The sequence below is a fragment of the Lottia gigantea genome (assembly GCF_000327385.1).
Source record: "Lottia gigantea unplaced genomic scaffold LOTGIsca_3, whole genome shotgun sequence".
In the NCBI taxonomy this organism is placed as follows: domain Eukaryota; kingdom Metazoa; phylum Mollusca; class Gastropoda; family Lottiidae; genus Lottia; species Lottia gigantea.
The window spans coordinates 4,222,900-4,244,527 of record NW_008708986.1 but is presented as its reverse complement, the minus strand read 5'-3'; the positions used below and the strand labels follow the sequence as shown (position 1 = coordinate 4,244,527).

Below are 21,628 nucleotides of genomic sequence, written 5' to 3'. Positions count from 1 at the left end.
TTAAAAAGTCAGAAATGATTTTATTACAAACTTAAAAAAAAAATTAAACTTTAGAAATTAAATTATGACACAATTTCTTATATACACTAGGATTTTGTGTCATTTGTTATTGAATTGAATTAATAAATAACCGTGTCAATTATTTTTATCTAATGCAGGAAGAAGGAACGAATCGTGGTTCATCATTGCAGTTATATGTTTTGAATGATCATTGGGATTATTTACAGAATTCGAAGACCTCTGCTCCACCTTTAATTTGGCCATCCCAATTACAATTCAGTTATCGGTATCGATTTATAAGGCATTGTTAGCTTCATTCTCATGCTCAAACTATTTTTGTCCAATCAAATAACAATGTCAAGTGGTTGGGATAAATTAAACCACATGAATCACTGGTACGGAAATATTGAGTAACATTTCCCACGCTACGGCCACTAAGAAAAATATCTGACGTAGATCCACAAGTCATTAAAATTGGTGTGAAAACGTCGGTTTCAATGATTATCGAATGTAAACAATGTCACGTGACCATACCTCTTCTCGACATTTTGTACAGTTGGCCGGCTAAAAGCAAAAATATTTCTGCAGGATAAACTACAACGGCTTTGTTTTTCAATGTTCCAATCTTTCGAACGTGGGATGCTTCTAAAATCTACGTTATACACCAATTCCATGTTCAATTATTGCACTTTAAAGTAAACAGTTTAATTAAAAATAATTATATTTTGCACAAAGCGCCGATGGCCGATTTCCGGTCTAAAATCTCGACAACCTACGCAAAACCTCGTGAATTCACGCAGGTGCCCGTTGACCCGATTGTCATGACGTATAAACGGAATAAAATTTTCAACAGACATTTAGGACCTAATAATCAAAAATTTAAGTGCCTAATCCAACAAAAACGGTACTCGACTTGGCATTGCTCACCTACTGTATAAATATTAGTCGCACTGGCTTTTATCGACAAAGATAAATTTAAGTTGACTTTGTAAACTTGGAAAGGTTCGAGATAACTATTATTGCAGAATGTGGAGAACTATAGCATTTGTTATTTATTTTATTCAAATTTTCTCAAAGGTAAGCTAAACTTATATTCAAACCTTTTTTAGTAAGCGACATTTGTTACGAATAAATAAATGATTTCTTTCTTGAAAGTAAAATTTATAATTAGTTAACGTAAAAATATTTTATAGAATCTGATTTAAAACCTTCAGATTATCATATATCTTTCGTTCTCGAATAAAATTTGCAAATAAATGAATAGGCTAAATTACAATATGAAAGAATAAAAAATCCAAGAGGCAAACTTTAAAATTCGTTTATTCTTTTTTATCTGCATTAAATTGGCTTAAAAATGAAATTAAGACACAAAGTAGCTGGATCCCAACAATGAATATGAATAAAATTGAGAGATAAGGCTGGGAACAATAGAATACTGTTAATTTTGACATTGCAGATAAAGTAGACATAACAGAACTCTGGTTGATACTTTATTTAAAATAAAAACTAAAGGGTTACCAGTTTCAGATACGAACACTGTGGTGTTTTATTTTTTTCAAGTAGCAATGTAAGTTGTGATGAGCGGCTTACCGCACAGCATTCAAAATTTCCAGATCCTTAATGAATATCCTATATATTGAAAAAATATTAACTGAAGCGGGGATTAATGTCTAGATTAAGGGGTTTTCAACCTTGGGATGGTAAATTACATTTTTTTTTAATGTATTCTAACATTAACTTGAACAATCATGATAAAGTTGTTCTATTCAGTCAAACTATATTCTCAGACATATTATAAAAAGATTGCAGGAAAAACTTCAGAGAAAATCCCGAAATGGTAATGATTTAAAGAGGAAAAAAGGGGTAATGCAATCGATCTATGATCCGTAAATGGACAAAGGCTTGGAAAACCCTTAAAGGGTCCAGAAAAAGTCAGCCAGTCTAAATACGTTTATGACCGTACAAGTCTCAGATAAACCCCCTGAATTGAGTTCAGAATAATTGACCGAGTAAAGTATGCTATTGACAATAATTCTCTAAAATGAAAATGGTCTCATTTCCTCTTCATCCTTACAACATCAAGCTATTAGGATTTGACCCAGTCGAATATTCAATTTAAATGGGAAAATAATTTTAAATATGTGTACTTCCTTTGTACTAGGATGTCCTCTTTACGCACTCGGAAACAATTCACTATAATAAGTTAATGATTAAACTTTATTTCTGCAACCGGTTTCAATATCTTATTATACGCGAGTAACCGAGTAACTGAGGAATAGACAGGACTAAGGGCTCTGATTTTTTGTCCTCAATAAAATTATTTAGAAAAAGAAGAATAGTGAATAGTCCTTTCTAAAATAAAATATATTATTGCCAGAAGTTTTCTGAAGCTTTTCTTATTATATAATTTTGCCTTTTACAATACAAACTTAATTGAGCGTTTAGAAAGTTTCTCTTTTTAAATATATCTATCATCTAGAAATGGCCATGATTTGAGAGTCGACGTTTTTTCCCCCATCTTGAAACAGATTAGTTTAATATTTCATGTTGGTTTTTGCATATTTTGCCCGCAATGTCCATGATACAATAAATTAAGCCAGGCTTCATTAACCAAATTAAAAGCTGAAAAAGAGGACTAAAATTCATTCGTTCGTTCATTGGTTCTAAACCTCAGAGAGAAAACAAATTACTCTCTCAGGGTTTCTTCAAGAAACCTACACCATATGAATAAGTAAACTCAAGGTTACAAGTTGAAAACAACACCAGACAATATTGTTTAAACACAATAAAGGAAAAAGTTTTCTTCTTCGTGAAAAAAAGAATCAATACACATATTTAGGTTAGGACCCACGTATACTTGACAATGTACGTGAAAACAAAGATCAATCAAAGACTTCCTAAATGTTTATGTGAAGATATTCAAGACTAATTTTATCCTCGTTTTACCCAACAGACGATCAGTTGTCTCTTCTTCGATTGCCATCTGTTTAGAGATCTTTGACGTCTGTAGTTCATGAGGCCTCGGTTTTATTGTCCCATCCCAGCAACCAGACTTTTCCATACCACCCCGACCTGTACCACTAGTAGAGAAATCGGGTAGAACTACTCGACGGTTCTATCTCGAATTTTGCAGGCATCGAACCTTGGACCATCAAGTTACAAGGCAAACTTGTCTAACTCACTGAACCATCGCAAAGACTATTGGAAGGGAATTACCAGAGCAATCATATCAAATATGTCCCAACATTCTCCAACTTTCAAAGCTTAGGACACAATACGATCATGATGGCAACAATGTAGCTCTGACCTTGCTCAGAAAGTAGACGCAAACTCTCCTTTATTGAATGTGTTTATATAATACTATTGTAACAGTTTAGTTTAATATGGGAACCACATTGGCACCACCTAGTTATAGTCGTATTAAAATCACCTATGTTGCTATTGAAACCATGTCAAGACCACCTTCATTCAGACCAAAAACCTCATTAAATTCTCCTCGTGATAGAGATAGATGGTGTTTTGAGTGTTCGTGCCAAAGAAACTGCAATTACAATGGTAAATATATACAATTCCTGGAACAGACGATTCTGATTGGCAAACGAAAGGAAATTTGTAAATTTATAAAGTAGTTCATGTTTTTCATCCTGTTTCTTAGGTATTAAAAGTAGGATTTGAGGTCAATGCGAATAATAATATCCGGTTAAATGATGTCATTGCATATCTAGCAAATTGAGAAAACCCAACTATAATAGGCAAATAAATCTCGTAGTTTCAACTATATACAAGTCTACTATGAAGTCAATACGTTTCTATGACGGACTTCTTCTCCATCATTTATGTATTCAAATTGAGAGCTGTTTTCACACTAACTTTGAGTGAAAATAGCCTACGTGGCTCATTTGAAAAAAGCATCCTCATGAAAAATTATAATTATGCGAAATCAATGATAAAGATCCGAGGTCAGGAGTGTTTTTACCAGTAGGGGTCACAGACTCACAGAATTGTCCATGAACTCAAAAAAAAAAGAAATTTGAAACTCTGGATCTGGCATATTTTGTATAAATTTAAGTAAAAACAGTTAAGATTGTACCTGATTGTTGGCCTTATACAAAACTGAGCTATATTGGCTATGCGTTTGCAGAGACTGACATCAGGTCATTGCACAAGACCAGATCAATGGGAAATATGTAAATTTGGATCCTGCATCGACTAAATTATTTTTCTCTCCATGGGTTTCCTATTTTTGATTTAAATTTAATATTATAAGTTATTTGGTAAAGGTTAAATTGTTCGCATGGCTATTAGCTATTTAGATGTAATTCTATATATAATTCTATGGGAGCAGTCAAATTCGATCGCAAAATTTAAAAGTCTTAGTATATATTGTAAATAAAGTTAAAGCCCCCTACCCCTAAAAAGTGTTAGCATCTCAAACTTTCACATATTCCTCTTTCGAGTCGATAATTCGGAGACTAATTTCGTGGAAACAGAATAACAATAAAATACAATAAAAATGATGGAACTTTTGTAAAAATAGAATATGTTAAAATGAAACAGAAATGTCAAGACTATTTCGGTAAATTATATTGCGTTTTAAAACGATTTTGTAATTTTGGCACACCACGTTGCATGATCACTTTATAAACATTATCTATCTTCAAAAACGTTTGCAGTGACAATAGTTTTCTTTTTTTGGCACAGAATTCAGAACTGAAGAAATATATAATAAATTTGTTTACACTTAATGTGGCCATGTGGTTTAAAAAGATAGAAACGTATAATTTTTTGTGGCAGACATCGCACCTCTCGAGGTATGGAACCTTCGCACCTTTATTTTTTGTAGCAAAGTCACCAACCCACTTGAGAACAAATCTAGCGATTGATACTAGTCTGCCTATTGGTGGATGATTTGGAGCAAATATCATTTCGTTAATTACTGTAATGGGAAATTTTCACCAACCTTCTATCGGGCGTTCCTGGGTAGGATAAGAGATTCTCTGACTGGGAAATTGGATGAGAAATGATATTGGATAATTACCATTTGATTGCTAATGAGCTATTTCTAAATACGTCACCAATATACCAATATATACATGTCAATACTTCAACACTATATAGATAAATTTGTAAATAAACTAGTATGATATACCAGTACAGATATATAACATTTACAAAATTTACAAACATATTTATATCATATCTGTGCAAGTATATTATACTTGTGTAAATTAAAAGTTTATTTACCTTATATGGTGTATTAACAAATTGTTTAGTTTACATAATGTAATATTGTGTTGATGTATCAACATATATATATATATAATTCATTTGTAAATATATCATTATAATATAATATATCGTATAACACTTCTAACTAATATTTGCTACAGACATATTCCGTAAATCACTTACGTTTCTATAATAGAATTAAGAATTCTTAAGAAGCAACAGTAAGCAACATTAGTAGTGGTATATTATCTTCGTATATCCTGACATGTGTTCGTATGGTGATCATTACGACTCTTCAATTAGTAAAGACATAAATAGTATCTTGCCGTTTGTTTATTCGACCATTCTAAAGATAAGATAATTAATTAGAGATAAATAAATAATTCTACTAATTGGTAATTAACAACTTCTAAACAAACTATAACAATTGTACGGGTCATAGGTTACACTAGCACTGTTATTCTTTCAATATCTTAAAGGGACTTTCACACCATACACTATAGTTGCATATGGTCGCGAATACGGTCATAAGTTTCGAAGTTATAGAGGATACTCTCCTATAGAAGCACTGGCCTAGGTCACAAGTAGAGACTATGGATTTCAACATGAAAACTATTTCAATTCAAACAGAATATGTTTCACTAAAGATTATTCATAGATTATTACTTCTGAAGAGATTACAAGAAAAAATATATTCAACTCAAATTCCAATGCAATTGTTTCAGGGAGTTGATGAAAAGGATTTTAATCTACCACAATACTGGTAATAGCTATGGTGTGAGGGCACCTTAAAATTTATTTGGGTATGGTAGAGACAAACCTTAAACAATTAAACTATACAAGTTAGAATAATTCAATAATTGGCACATTAACAGAAAATCATTTGAAACTTAAAAAGACATGTGCACCAATTTTTTTTTACATTCGAACGCGAAATATTCTGTACACACATAGATCTGAAGGCTCAAATTTCGACGGTTGACTCTGAAAACTATTACTGATTACTTAGCTACAAATATCTCGTTTCTGAGACGGTATGATTGGTCAAAAAGAATGGCACATCTGTCCCTTTAAGTTAGACATTGATGTTTACTCCGAAGGCGTAAATCATTCAAAATGAGTATAAAGGTTATTTTGGCACGTCAACATTAAACTCTCGGTAATGATGATTGTGAAACTCCATGGGAAGCATCTAAAAATATCTCTTCTTGTTTATGTTTAGCAGATTTTAATGGGACTAAGAGCAATTTTGATGGGTGTATATTCCGATAATATAATTGAAATGATAAGGGACCTATATATATACTTTATCATTTCACTCTGTATCCCCATCATTTTTAATATAATATAAATCATCTAAAATAAATGATAACAAAAAATTCTTATAACTTCATCCGCATTTTTCAAATTCCATGGTCAATGAGGTCTTTTAAATGTCTCTCAGTACAACGTGTTTATTAACAGTTACAAAGTCAGTATTTATTACCTCCCTTTGTTCATCAAATAAGAAAGCATACCAAGCTGATACACAAAAGACCCCAATGCACTTAACATTGTAAGAAACAACAACAATAACCCCAAAGAACCTTCAATGGTCCGGAAAGGCAAATGTTTGCTGAAATATTTTATATCCCCAAATAGCCGTTTTAGATTTAATAGTATTAGATCGTAGATCGCCTAGATTGGATAAGGTTCTATATTTTCGCTACGATTGACTCAATTCAGTGCAATCCTTTAATTTACCTAAGTATTGTCTGTCGCATATCATAGAAAGTCACGATTTCTTAACAACTGTGTTTTTCTTTCAGCTATGCGACTCGTCAGTCACAAACCGACAAAAAAGGACCACAGCTAATGTGGATGTGGCTGTCAACTTACCACCGAGGGTACCTGAAGAACTTTCAGAGCAGCTCAGAAGACAGATAGTTAGAGGAATCTCTTTGGAGGCGTTTTTATCTTCCGTACAAAAAGATGGACATCCACTCACAATAAATGATGGTAGGCCTATTTTGTTAATATTTGTAATAAAAAGCACTCCTTTCCATATACTCATAACATATACACACAAATATGATGTCTTGCTTAAAAAATATGGTACATGCAATTCCTTGCCCTGTTACTGTGGATGGATGTTTGACCTAACTACCAACCCTTTTTAGAGCTATTATAGAATGTATAAATATAAGACATTTATGACAGGGAAGTAGGTGGGCTCAGTTCGGCCAGTTATGTCGATGTTTGTCTAAACAAATTAAAGGATCTTCCTTTGCAGGATAAACAAACTTATCACATTCCATTTTACTTTCAGTTTATCCATTTGAGTCAGCAGACAACGGAACAAATGGAGAGAAGGCTTACATCAGTGGTGGAGCAAGATTGGCATTTCCTGATGAATGTTCCCCAAGACCAATGTCTGTCGCTATACCACGTGCTGTTAACGATCCAGCTGGGTTTGTCTACTGGCCGGAATGTACAATGATTGAGAGATGTGGCGGATGTTGTCCATCTGAAAAGTTGGTTTGTGTACCTGATGAAAAAGAGATGGCACAATATCACGTGAGTTCTTCGTCAATGTGTAGAATACGCCTCTATTGGCATATTTTTTATACGCCCACATTTTAATGTGATCGTATATTTTCGTCACCCCTGTCCGTCCGTCCGCCCACAATTGGCTCGTGAACACAATAGAGTCTTATATCTGATTTTAATGAAATTTGGTGTGATCATTTATATTCATGAGATCTTGGTCAAGTTTGAATTTGACGATTTTTCAATGAATGGAATTTGAGTTAATGCCCTATTATTGACTTGCATTAGAATTTGCTAGCAGTTTATGTCCAAATTTTATGAAATTTTATGTGTTTGATTAAATCGACAATATCTTGTACAAATTAGATTTTTGGTACGATTTGATACTGATACTGATACTGATACCACCTTTGATTTACTGAACATTTATCAGGGAAGTGTGCGTATCTTGCTAGGCAACCACTTGTTTGATAAGAAGAACCTAAATGGCGTTACAGGATTTAAAATTTGTGCATGGGACTAAATTTGCAATCATGTTAAATCAATCAAGATCGATCAGATAAAATTAATTTTGATAGACATTGATCCCGCCTAATTGAACATGTATATTTGTTCGAATGCGATGCAAATATCACAACTATTCCATGAACTAGAAACCCTTTCTGTTACCACTTCCTTCTTCCTTTAAATCTAATATTCTGTATGATGTGGAAAAACATAATCTCTCTTTCAACAATTTATACTGTTGTTGTTATATTAGTTTGATTATATTTTGAGATTATTTGGCACACCGGTTGACGGGTTCTCGACTTGTTTTCAGGTTCTGCGAGCTGATGTTATAGAAGAGGGTTCTCTTTATTTAGAATGGGCTGGACCTTTAGCTGTTAATATTGAGAGACATTTGTCATGCAAGGTCGTCTGTAAACTGAACCCACTTGATTGTGAACCGTATCAAAGATTTATACCCGAAGAATGCATATGCGTCTGTAATTACCGAACAGAATGTACACAGGCCCAAATCTGGGATTCTGATCACTGCGAATGTAGATGTCCTGACTATACCCGTCAATATAATTGTCCAAGAAACACTTTTTTTGATGAGGATAGATGCAGGTAAGGACTAACATTAGTTGATATCGTTTGTAATAAATCCCAACCACTAATCAATGAATTCGTGGATTTTTGAAGTTTTAATATTTGGAAGAATATTCTGTGATATTAACGCTTTATATTTTTTTATGTGTACGTTTGCATTAGTATTGACATAATTGACTATATTCCTTCATTTCAATTCCATTATTATAGCCATTATGTGTTTTTCATTCCAACCATTCGTTAAAAGTATACTAACTCTTTTTATTTGCAGATGCGTAATATCAGAGGAAGCACAAGAGGCCAACATCGCCATTGATCTGGGTCATGGTATCATCCAATCAGAAGCTGGAAATCAACCTGAAACCAATATTCAGGTTCTCAGACCAGGAGACATTCCTCCTTTTAATCAGATTGATGAGATACCTTCAACTGCAGCACCAGCACCAACAACAACAACACCAACACCTACAACAACAACCACAACAACTACAACTACAACCACCAGCCGTCCAGTCGCAGTCAACCCCTGTCGACATACACGCTGTCCGTTCAACTGGGTTTCGATTCAACGTAACGGGAGATGCCTGTGTAGCCCTCGATAAGTTAGTCTGAAATGGTTGTGATTAGACACAGGGCTGGCCATTTAATAGTGAAGTTATAGGCCAACTAGAAAGACATTCGCCTGATATGCTTAAAGATTTGCTCCCGAATTTACGTTCAAATTTTGAAGTACGTTACCATCCATCTTACAATGTATGTGGTTGTTTTGGAACTGAATACTAAAAATTTTAATGAAATTTTGGGGACCGACCTTTAAACATGAAATAATGTGACAGAAGAGGCCAGCTTTTGTGTATTTTTATTTGTGCCAAATATTGTGTGCTTTTTAATGTACTTTGCGCCGACATTTATTTACTGATATCCATTTGGTGATTTTTCTATCACTTCTCTTTTGAAAAAAATGTGACGATAATGCGGGCTTTATCTAAGCTTTGTGAGTAAATACTACAGTTAGCGAGGTATAATATCTTACATAGATGTTCAAAGATACCCATTCATATCTGGAGTAGTTTTCAACTTAATTAACAATTAAAACTGAACAAATAAAATTACAGCTCTTGAATGTTTATTTTGACCTAAACTACCTCAAAATAAAAAAAAATAATTATGTTTTGAATCTTACCCAGATGTGAATAAATGTCTTTGACTATGCCGTATCTCTGATTCCGAGAAGAAACGATTCGACAAAAATAAATGATACGCCGACCAATGTAAAAGTTTTTGAAAATCCAACCGAGGAGCTTCAGGTGGGGCTTCAGGAGGGGTCAGTTGGGACAACCACTGTATGGTTTAAGAAATAAACCTAATGAGGTGTTAATGCCCTACAATATATATTTTAGAATTATTTACAACACACTGCTATCTGGTAGAATTTCTTTTAAATGTAATGTATATTTAATTTTAGTAATAAATGATTTATCATAAATATAAAATCTTTTTTAAATATGAAAATCTAGCTGGAGTTTTACAGAAATGTACAAAATTATCATTCCAAATATGCGAGCAATCCGCCAATCATCTAAGAACAAATCTAAACCTAAAGAACCAATAAGTGATGAAAGGGTATATTATGTATTTTATGAGTAAAATACTGCCTATCAAAAATTTACATCGTCAATGGAACAAGGAAATGTTTGCATAGTGATTATTGTTAGTCTAAATTGACTTAATATCTTTTATTTTTTTCTAGTTAACCCCCATTTAGCTGTAAAACATAATTTAAGGATAAATATAGAATAACTACCTATAAAAATCGAAATATCAATGGCTCTAACATTCAATTGTCTGTTTTCTGTGCATGACTCAACTTGTCATATGGATTGCGAATAACACTGCTGGTTATAATTATATCATACCAAGACTACAGACCAAACGAATTTCAAATTATCCCCCTTTGACCATTTGCAGGAAAAATACATTGCCCAATAAAAACCACAAATGTGAAAACTGATCAATGTGACTATAGTTTATTACTAAGTCATAATATTGTACAAAATATAACTAAATTCAAACCAGATTGGGAATTATTCCGAAACATCTGCCTTTATTCCCGTCTCGGATATTTTGACGTTATTGGCGTGAGTAGAGTCAGAAAAACTAAACCCTATTTTATGGAGATTTCCCACATCTCATCTTTGATGGAGGAAATAGGAAAGAGGAATAATATTTAGAACACAGCCACTTCAGACTGGCGTGCTCCTTCAGTCCGAATGGCATCATTACATCTCTGATAGCTTTTTAATTGTAGCCTGTCAAAGTTTTGAAAGTTTATCATGTCTTGAGTCTATTTCAGTTCCAAACAGATAATCGGACTTTTTTCAAACTTTTGAGAAAATCGCCTTATCACCTTTATTTTCAAGAGGAAAATCGCTCATATTTTAGTTTAGGGAAAGGTCTGGGACTAAACGTGCAGTAGCAGGCAGAGTTTCCAAGAAAGGACTTTCAATTTCCATCGTTTGTGTCCCTTTAGTCCAAATTGCAACATTACATCTATGATAGTTTTGGTCTTAACCTTAACATGTTTTTTGAACCGTATAGTTTGGAAGTGACCCCCTAAGAAAACTTGAAATGGCAATATCTCGGTCAATTTTGACAATATATTGAACATAGAATTTCTATTTTTTACAAACTTTTGCGAAAGTCGACTTTGAAGTTTCACCCTTATTTACAAGAGGAAGATCGCTCATATTTTAGTTTACGGAAAAGCCTAAGACTAAAAAAGCTGTAGCAGGCAGAGGTTCCAAGGTACGAACTTGAAATTTGCCACATAGAAACTTCAGACGGGTTTGTTCCTTCAGTTCAAATTTCAACGTTACACCCTAATAGTGTTTGAATGGCAGTCTGTCAAATGTTTTGGTCTAAACCACAACTTGTGTAGGATGGTGTTGACCCCCAGCAGCAGGGAGTTATCTAGCATATAGACTATTCTTCTCTCCTTGGCCATGATTAACATTGAGACATTCTGACAAACCATCTTATGACTACTCCACGTACGTACTTCAATTCTTCACTTCATCTTTTATTCTGCAGGTAACCCTAATTAATGCTCCTCGATAATATTAGGAAATCGTCGTACTCAACACATCTATAAAGTCTGTCAATCATTTTACCAATGACCTGCCTTGTTCAGTAATAAAAGTTTTATCAAGTAGATGCAAAGGTTTCTGGAATATTTGTTTAAAATACAGTAGCCTTGTAATTTCATACAACTCCCGATAAAGTGGTGAAAACAAAGTTTATGCTTGAATATATTAGACTAACAAATTGCAACACAATGAAAGACTGTCTATAAAATGAGTTTAAAATTAACAAAAGATATCTGGAATATCCTTCACAAATTGACCAGTTCAGTTTTTTGTATTAAAGCGGAACAAAAACATAAACATATTTTGGCAGCTATTCGCGTTCACCTTGGTCGCCTTGTCCAAAGGTTAGTTCCAATCAACGTAAATTCCGATCCATTGACACTATTTAAATGAAGAGTACAATCAACTGTCGATAAACTGAAATCTGTACACTCCACTTGAATAGAACATAAATGAGCACAGCGTAGTTTTTTCTCATAGGAATGTTTCATTGTTGAAATTGACTGAATACTTGTGTTCTGAGAAAATAAATAAAACGGACCCTGAACTAGAAGACCACCTTCATCTGAAAAATAATAATGAAATGTGATGAAATTATACCAATACTTGATTTTCATGAGTCATGACAGCACTAAATTGAAAAAAAAAACTCCGGAGAGGGGGACATTGTCCGGTGTTCTATGAAGACACAACAATGACGGCTCCGGGGTAAATATTTTGTGGAATTGTAATGTAATGATATTGAAATAATTCAAAATTGCATAAAATGCACTTTATTTCACCCTGGACTTTGGCGATGGATACTCCCAATCAAAAGTTCTACAGCCACTACAGAGATCCAATAATGTTGCGGAATATTTCCACGAGGCGGCGCATGTCTACAGACAAACAAACTTCACACGTTCCCTTAAGTAATAAATAAATAAGATAATAAATTGAATTTAGGGTTGAGTGATTAATTCTGTAGTTAAAAACATATCGATTTATTCTTGACGAATACGGAACAAATTGCTTTTTTTTGATAGGATCATATGGAAAACTTGCAGAACCATGGCGGTTGAAAATAGTTTCCTGATGCCCATTTTACAACATGTATACAGCCGTAGAATTTGTACCTACGTTACCTGCATGTGTCGTATCTATATGCGCCCCAAATTAAATATCATGCTGGAAAATTTGAAGTTAAATAGAAAGCAATTGATTGATGCCATCAAAGTCAATAAAAGGGTTATATAGAAGTTCTTCTAAATCGATATTCAGTTATTTTTTCATTTGGTTACGGTCGAATACTAAACAGCATGTATAATTATCTTTAACAAAAATCTATCTTGAATGACATCTTTACTGAATGTTTGTAAACAGTACAAACAATATTCTGATCAAAGTTGTAGCTAAAATCGTTTTCACAAGTCTTTTGTTTAATCCTATCTAGGAAAATAACTTTTAAAAAATTATTGGAAATCATTCAAGATATCGCCAACTCTCCAAAGTATACAAATTTTTATCAAAATATATGGAAAGATGGCCTTATCACAGGCCGGTTGCCAGACTTGATGGGCAAGTAATATATCCTGAAGGGCAATAATATATGATATTAAATTGCAGCAACGGAATTGGTCGGTTGTCAGAATCTAACCCCGCTACAGGCGTGCTCTATAACAAAAACACACTAATACACAGTCTGACTTGAATGATAAAAAATAGCCCCCAAAAATCACTTCAGCTATAAAATTGCTAATATATCTAAGTTGTTAAATTTTTTAATAAAAAAAAGCCTCTCTTGTTTTCAGAAGCAATTGTGGATGGGTGGACTAGAGAAAATCAATAGCGACGACAATATAGTTCGCACTGTCATTACATAAAATGATTAAAATCATACAATATAACACTCATATTAACGTACCGTAATTTATAGGTTGGCTCAAAGGTCCACATAAAAAATTAAATTTGTAACCACACCTCCTGGAATTCCAGCGTAAGTTGGTCTTTTGAATACAAACACAATGTTGATAGGACCATCCATCTGGTTCACCTTCTTCCCAGTTATTGAATGAAGCTAGATTACCAGTTAACCACGTAAAATTTGATTTACCTTGATACTTATCTAATCCTATCCATATGTGTTGAGGCCTGAAATCCAGAAATAGACTAACATTGTCAAACAAACAATATCTCGGAGACTCTTGATGTTTAAATTGTTTAAGTGTTTGAGCGGTTTAAACCTGTAATAATGAGAATACATGAGTAATTTTTAAAAAGTATCTAATATTGGTCTTATTCAAACCTTTTTATTTTACAAAAAAAATATTCAAACTTTGCTATGAAAAGTTACTTAAAATCCTAAACATTGTATGATAGAAATTCAACTTCATGCCGAATTGTAGTTTTTATTATCCAGACACTGAACATTAAATCGTTTTGATTTCAAATAATATTTGACCAATCGGGATCTTCGTTTAATTTAGATACAGAAGTCCACTCAGCTTTTCAAAAATTCAGCGCACAGTGGAACACACAATTATTTAGACGACTATTTTTACTCTTTATCAAATATTTCAATTAAAATGTACCTTAATGGAAATTTGGCAACTCAAATCCTTCTGATCTCCTTATAATGCTATCATATAAATACGTTTTTCTCGATTATAAGCCTGCTTCTGTTATTAGTAGAGTGGGGATCTCTTGCCCCATATCGTCACAGTAATTGCTGGAGCTACGTGTTGAATATCGTGTATATGCACTGTCAGAAGAGGTTAGTTTTAGAAGTTGATATCTTATGCAAATATGCCATATTAACCTGTCTAGGGTGTCCAAAAAGTTGTTGATTTCCGTAATGTCAGCTTCAGAATGAAGCACCAGTAACTCATATCCATTCGTTTGACATTCGATTCTTGCATTATGGTAAGTTAATACAGTGGAATTGTGATATTTAAATACCAACCCTGAAAGATTCAATATAGTTTGCTACTTTATTACAAGGCAACAAGAACAAAAAGTTTTTTAGACATAAAACATGAAATCTTTACTGATTGTTTTGATGTAGAATATAATTTTAGCCTCAGCATAGTAACGAGAGTCTCAAAAATACAACGAAAAAACTTATCATTCACCATTATATCACCATCATAATTTATAAAATTGTTTTGCAGAAAACAATTTTCAGACACACAATGAGGTGAGTTTTCTAGGAAGGTAACGTATTTACAACATGTCAAAATACAAATATCATATTTTTATCACCCCAAAATCATGGGTTTAAATAATGGGCGGATAGTTCGATAAAATTAAAGTCTCTATTTCCCAAAGGAAATCTGTATTTTCAAATTAGACCTGGAATAGAGTGAGCTAAACTGACCAAGATATATGCCCTTATCTTAAAGCTATAACTTAAATGAAAAACATTTTTAATACGTGGACAAAATTATGGAAACATTTCTGAAATCATGTGGTCACTTTCTCTCCCTTTTGGTAGGTGGAACTAAGCATTCATAACTCATCTAGAAAAAAATGAATTCATTCGTGCGTATAAATATCCGATGTGGGTAAATGTTAAATGTAAGAGCTACAGCGTTATATTACAAAGTTATTTGGAAATAAAGTGCTTTGAAAATGAATTAATCTTGAAACTGATTTTCATGAAACAATGTGGGTGTTTTTTTTATACTAACAGCAACCGGACATGGTCCGATATCCCTATACTTACCAGTACAGTAATTACTAAATGCTAAAATCGTACACAGCACCAATCGTAAATCCATTATTTTCATCATAGATGCAATCAATTCACCTTAAAAATAAATCTGTTTATAATCACTAGATTTCAGATGGACATTTGCTAACCTTGGCACATTTAAAAGAAACATTCACCAAATTTTGAAAGAATATCACAAATTACCATTTTTGCAAATGATAGTGATAGTTTTATAACCAAATATCAAACAGGTTATCCTTTTGATTTCACATATACTTTATGCTCATACTTCACAATATGCACAATCCAATAACTGAATCAATAAGAAAAAGAATATAGAATAGTTATTGAAACAACTTGAACGGAACTGTATCTTCGGAACCATGTTTCTACATTTAAAATAATAGTCTGATGCTTTACTGTTATTTATTTTTATTGCACTCTCCAATATTCCGAAAGTACTTAAAAACGAATGCTTATTTCTCACGGGAAAGTTATAAATGGATAAAAGGTAGATAATGAATTAATTGAAAATTCTCGCCGTTTATGGTCCTCTACAAACAATATAATAACAGGGAAATGGAAATGGCATTATTGACCAACATTTCGCAAATCTTAAAGGGATTCAAAATAAAGTTTTCTAATTTTTCTTCTATTTCCACCATTTAGATATTCGACCGACGTCTGTGTTACGTTTGTATAAAACTTGTACGGAATATCTCGCGTATTACCTGTCGCTTATGCCATTAGATTTGAATTATCATAGTATATTAGAAATATTAAATATTATATACCAACTTTGGTAGTTTTTAAAAAGTGTCGACATGATCAAAATCATAAAATGAATTATGAATCGTATTTTGATTCTTTTATTAATTTTTTCTAATTATTAAAAGTGTAAATATATTCGTAGGTCCAATAAATGGAGCAATTCGTTCTAAATAAATTACGATCGTTGTCATGTTTTGATCACTTCACAAATTCCATACTAAAAGTACTTTGCTATGAACCTTCCAATGAATACTACCTTTAAGACCAGGATGGGAATCACCAGTTAGATGGTTCACTGAAGGAAAACATTTGAAATGAAAATAGTAATTATGATTTTCTTTTGTTAGTTTTACACTCTATTTATTTTAATTTTATAAAATCGATTACCATTTGGTTCCATTCCACTAGGAATTTCCTGGTTCACTAAAAGCTTGATTGTTTTAAAGAACATTGTTAGTATAATACTTTGTGAATAAACTTTGCTTATTTCTTCTAATGACAGTTATAAGTACCTGTATTTCTTGAACTGTTCCAAATGTATCAACTCATTCTTCCTTTAATTCATCACCAATTTCGATTTTTTCCCAATCGGAGCTTAAGTATTTTTAACATTGGTAAATTAAAAGCCCTCTATCCACCTCTATCTCCCCTAGAATTTTTTAAGAACATTGTTAGTGTAATACTTTGTGAAAAAATTTTGCTTATTTCATTTGATGACGGCTATTTTGGTAGTTGGTGAACAATTGATGACGACATTAATATCCCTTAAAAAATACGTCATTACGTTTCTTTTTGATTACCTTTTCCCAGGCTTATGTAAAGGGCCGATTTCTCACAAACCGCGCAATGGATTACCATGACATTTTTTACATTGTCTTTCTTTAAAAGCGTCGAATGTGGTCTTTTTAAAAAAATTAATTATTGTTTGATAAGAGTGAGTGAAATTTGATGTTTTTCAATCAATGTACATCGATAAATCCGGAATATGGCAACATTTTCCAATATATCACATACTTCAGGAAACCCAAAATGCGTTCATATATATATAATTGATAAATTTAAAGATTTTTATTGTACGCTATCTTAACGTCAATATCGTCTGCGAAATTAACATTGTTTTACCATTAATAGATTTACATATCATGGATTACTTATCATTCATTCTGTTCTATCTTACAGATACCACACTTTATTTCAATACAATAAGGCCATTAAAAGATCATGTTCTTATACTGCATTTACGTTACGCTAAACAAAATCATTCATAACTAAATATAACTTATAAGCACACCAAGCTAGAATTAAATGAGCTAAACTTTATGAAGAGTTTTGTATTGCGATATTGTACACCGTTACACTGAGGGCTAGAAAAGGCTGGCTTCATTGACTTACAGAATGGTTAGATGTAATCAAGGACAAAATCTATGCAGCTTTGCAATTTGTGCAAAATAAAATGTCCCCGGTAAACACGAATAACCATATTTCCACAAAATCCAATGACGTCTTATCAACATTTTTCAACCCAATTTCCCCCTGTCATTGTTGCAGGTAAGAGGGGATGACATGGAAAAAGCGTTTAGTCGTTCAAATGGGTATTAAAGGGGTATTCCTTTTTTTGCAAAAAAGTCCTAAATTATACCTGAAAATATTTCTAAAGTATACTATTTATATCTATGTATCTTCTTGATCAAACTGAATTTGTTTTAATAAGGGCTAATTAAACACGGAGAGTACTAATTGTTGATTAAGCAGTTTGACATAGTTTTGGTGTTCAATATTATTAGTTGAAACCTTTAGAATACATAGGAGACATATTTCTCTACAATAAGGCGTTTATTTTACTCAAATCCGTACAGTAGTTTTCTAACAGCTTTCAAAAATCATAACGAACTTGAAAACCTTATGTTTTTAAATGTTTGTGGCGTTTAAAAATTAACGGATTTTTTTAGTTAAAACTTTCAGATACGTTAAAGAGCACATTTCTTTAAATTTTTGTGTTATGTTTTCACAAATTTGAGGAAAAAAGTTTTTCGACCTACAAAAAAGCGGATTGTCCCTTTAAGTGATATGAATCCAGCATAACAGGATATCATACATATTGCATAAGGAATCAATATCTACATGAATGTTCCACTAGTGAATATTGACATACAATCAAGTTAAAAATGTTTACAGAACTTCCCTACCACAATTAATAGCACTTTGTATCTCTTTTCTATATCAGAATTAAATAATAATATTTAAAATCCGACACAAAAAGGTACATAAAGCTTACTCGAAAGGCAGACTACTTTGAAAGACATACTGAAATGTTTATTTGTTTATAGACCGGAAGATATAGGGGGTGTGGTTGTTAACGTGATCACAATTCAAGAGTTCTTGAATACACTATTATGTTATTTTTTACTGAAATGTGCATATTGGACACCTGTAAGTGATTTGTTGATATGATTTACTCAGGTTGATCAATGTAATGCTAAGGTACATTTGTTATAATTTCAAATAATAACGCATATGGGCTATAAAAAATGTTTTGTGAACGTTTTGATGTTTTCGGGGAACGTCAACGTTCTTCAAATTGAGTTTCTAGGACAACGTTGTTATGACGTTCTTGTAACGCTTAGGTAACGCTTAGCCAACGTTCACTCACGTCAGGTGACATATGTGGTCCCAGGACATGGGTTCCACCTATGATAGAATCTGTCAGCAACTTGATTCCACTTCTCTGGCGTACTGAGGCAGGTCAGCATCTCATCCAGGTACTCGTCCAGTATGGCATGGCAAACCTTTCTTACCACCGGTGACTGTGTGTTGTGAGGTATTCTCCAGCCAAACCTCTGTGAGGAATATCTGTCACCAGAGGCAAGGTGTCGCAAAGTCAGGGCCAGCTTTATACAAGGGTCGAGGGCCGGTCTCAAGCGAGTGTCCTTCTCGGTGATCCTGGGACCAACTTTCTATCTAAGCTCATCAAACATCTCTGGTGGCATGCGCAGGAAGTTGTGGAAGGAGGCTTGGTCTTCAGCTCTGAGTTCAGCCATCAGCTTGTCATAAACACCAAACTGGGGTTGCCTTCCTATCCAGGGTCTCAACCAGCACTTTCTCCCTCTCCTCTTCCTTTTCTTCTTGGACTCTGCCTTGGACATCTTGACCTGGTGCAATGCCAACTGCAGGAGCTTACCAGCTGGAACGCTGAGAAACGTTGGCGACACGCTGGACAGACGTTCGACGGACGTTAAACAGGCGTTACGCAAGCATTACCCAAGCGCTAGCCACGCACTGGACACTTGAGTAACGTTCGAGTAATGCCCACCAACATTCGTGTAACGCTCCTCTAAGGCGTAAGTAACGTTTTGATAGAACGTCGTGAATTTTTGTGCACACCCAAAAATATTTTTCACCCTCAGCGTTCGCCGACGTCCGTCGACGTTCGCCAACGTTTGCCGACGCTCGTCTTAACTTTCTTGTAACTTGTTTTTAACGTTCTCGTTACCTTTAACTAGTAGATTACATCATACCACGTCTATAATTTTGTCATGTATTGATTTCCGCTCACAGCACCGATCCGGAGAGAATAACTTTTTATCCATTACATATGCTACTCAATCATGAAATATATTTCATTCAATTACGTTAGGCGCGGTCACCATGACCGATTGTATTCTGTTCACAGACAATTTTACTGTTTTTTGAGCGTTTTATATCAATTCACCATTAATGGTAACTTTCTACACTTTGTCCTTTGTCGTCAAAAACAAAAAATAATATGTTGAGTAATTCGATCTAGATGGAAATGTTGTAATTAACCGTCAAGAACGCAAACAAATCATCCACACAAATACCTACATTGTTGGATAAGCAAAATGTCTGGACATGTTGGAACACGTTTTTGAAACGTTAATGAAGGAGCCCGTCCAGTTACAACTGAGGCATCAGATAATTTCGACTCCATTTGTTCGAAATAGATCTTGATGTTGGTAACTCAAAGAATTTTTTGAATCGTTGTGACATCTCCTAATGTTGATAGTACACGATCATTTTCTGGAGAATTTATACATTTATATATGCATTTTAAATCTTTATCGACATTGGCCAATAACCTCTATTATTTTCATATCATATTATTAAGGGGTGTAACTGTAACAGTCCTAAAACTAAAGATATGACAAGGGGTGTAAGAAATACTATATACTTAAACAAGATAACTGTAATTTGAATAATCACTTTAATTAATTAAGATACTCGATAAAGATACATTCCAATTAAGAAATGTTCTAGTTGGTATTTTCAATTCTCACTTAAAGGTGTCTATGCTTTCGTAGGAGGTACGTTTCTGAATAGTAGGTGCAATTTCTTATTTTTATCATGTTTGATGGATATTATCGGTTTATTCTTTAATGTCATCCAAATTTCGAGATACTATTTGTCTACAAATTAGTTATCAAAATTATAACAAAAATACTTGAACACATGAAATAATCTTCATATCTCCTAATATATTGCATTGATTTTAAAATGTATTTTTGTGAAACATGTCTCTAATACTGAAGACCATTTCATTGTTGATGTTCCTGCTTTAGTAATATCACTTACAAATAGTTAGCCAAAATTTTTATCTTGACTTCCAGCAACTTGAAAATATTGGTCGATCCTTAGCATCCTTAATCGCATAAATTATACGATTGTGTTTGACCAAAATTGAACAATAACTTAATATTTTATAGATTATTTAAACTGTTAATCAACTTTGTATGCAAATAAGTCATTTGAGGGGTACTTCGTATTGAACAATAATTATTATCGACTATAATTATAAAACATAAATGTGAAACATCAAACAGCGACATGATGTCATTACTAAACAACAGAATCCCTCTGTAATATGATAAATCAATAAAACTTAGTAGTTATCAATAAATTGAAAGGTTGTTAAGCGTTTTTCATTATTCACTTAGTTTTATTGATTTATCACTTATAAAAGTAATCTGTCCGGACACCAGTAAGTCCACTGATGAATATCTACTCTCATGGGTCGGGCTTGAGAATTTGAATTTTATGCATTCCTTTAATACTTTAATCGTTATTATGGATTTTTTAGGACAATACAAGAAAATCAATTGATTGCATCAACATAATCGAACAGCAAGCAAGTATGATTAAAAAGTACGGA

The 21,628-nt window shown here is 33.2% G+C and overlaps 3 protein-coding genes across 3 annotated transcripts; 1 reads left to right on the top strand and 2 right to left on the bottom strand.

The window, feature by feature from the left end:
• Nucleotides 1-4,941: 4,941 nt before the first annotated feature.
• On the top strand, nucleotides 4,942-10,346 carry LOTGIDRAFT_228640 (hypothetical protein; the record flags this gene model as incomplete). Its single annotated transcript, XM_009057301.1, has 5 exons — nucleotides 4,942-4,980; nucleotides 7,038-7,227; nucleotides 7,538-7,785; nucleotides 8,579-8,871; nucleotides 9,125-10,346. 5 exons carry the CDS (start codon nucleotides 4,942-4,944, stop codon nucleotides 9,453-9,455), a joined length of 1,101 nt encoding a protein of 366 aa, XP_009055549.1. The 3' UTR covers nucleotides 9,456-10,346.
• Nucleotides 10,347-12,319: 1,973 nt separating this feature from the next.
• On the bottom strand, nucleotides 12,320-15,757 carry LOTGIDRAFT_153402 (hypothetical protein; the record flags this gene model as incomplete). The annotated part of the gene is made up of 4 exons (XM_009057300.1): nucleotides 12,320-12,564; nucleotides 13,903-14,129; nucleotides 14,797-14,941; nucleotides 15,703-15,757. The coding sequence occupies 4 exons, from the start codon at nucleotides 15,755-15,757 to the stop codon at nucleotides 12,320-12,322; spliced, it is 672 nt and encodes a 223-aa protein (XP_009055548.1).
• A 3,355-nt stretch (nucleotides 15,758-19,112) lies between these two features.
• On the bottom strand, nucleotides 19,113-19,415 carry LOTGIDRAFT_105031 (hypothetical protein; the record flags this gene model as incomplete). Its single annotated transcript, XM_009057299.1, has 1 exon — nucleotides 19,113-19,415. A coding segment is annotated over one exon (303 nt), but the record flags the coding sequence as incomplete, so codon positions are not given.
• Nucleotides 19,416-21,628: the final 2,213 nt, after the last annotated feature.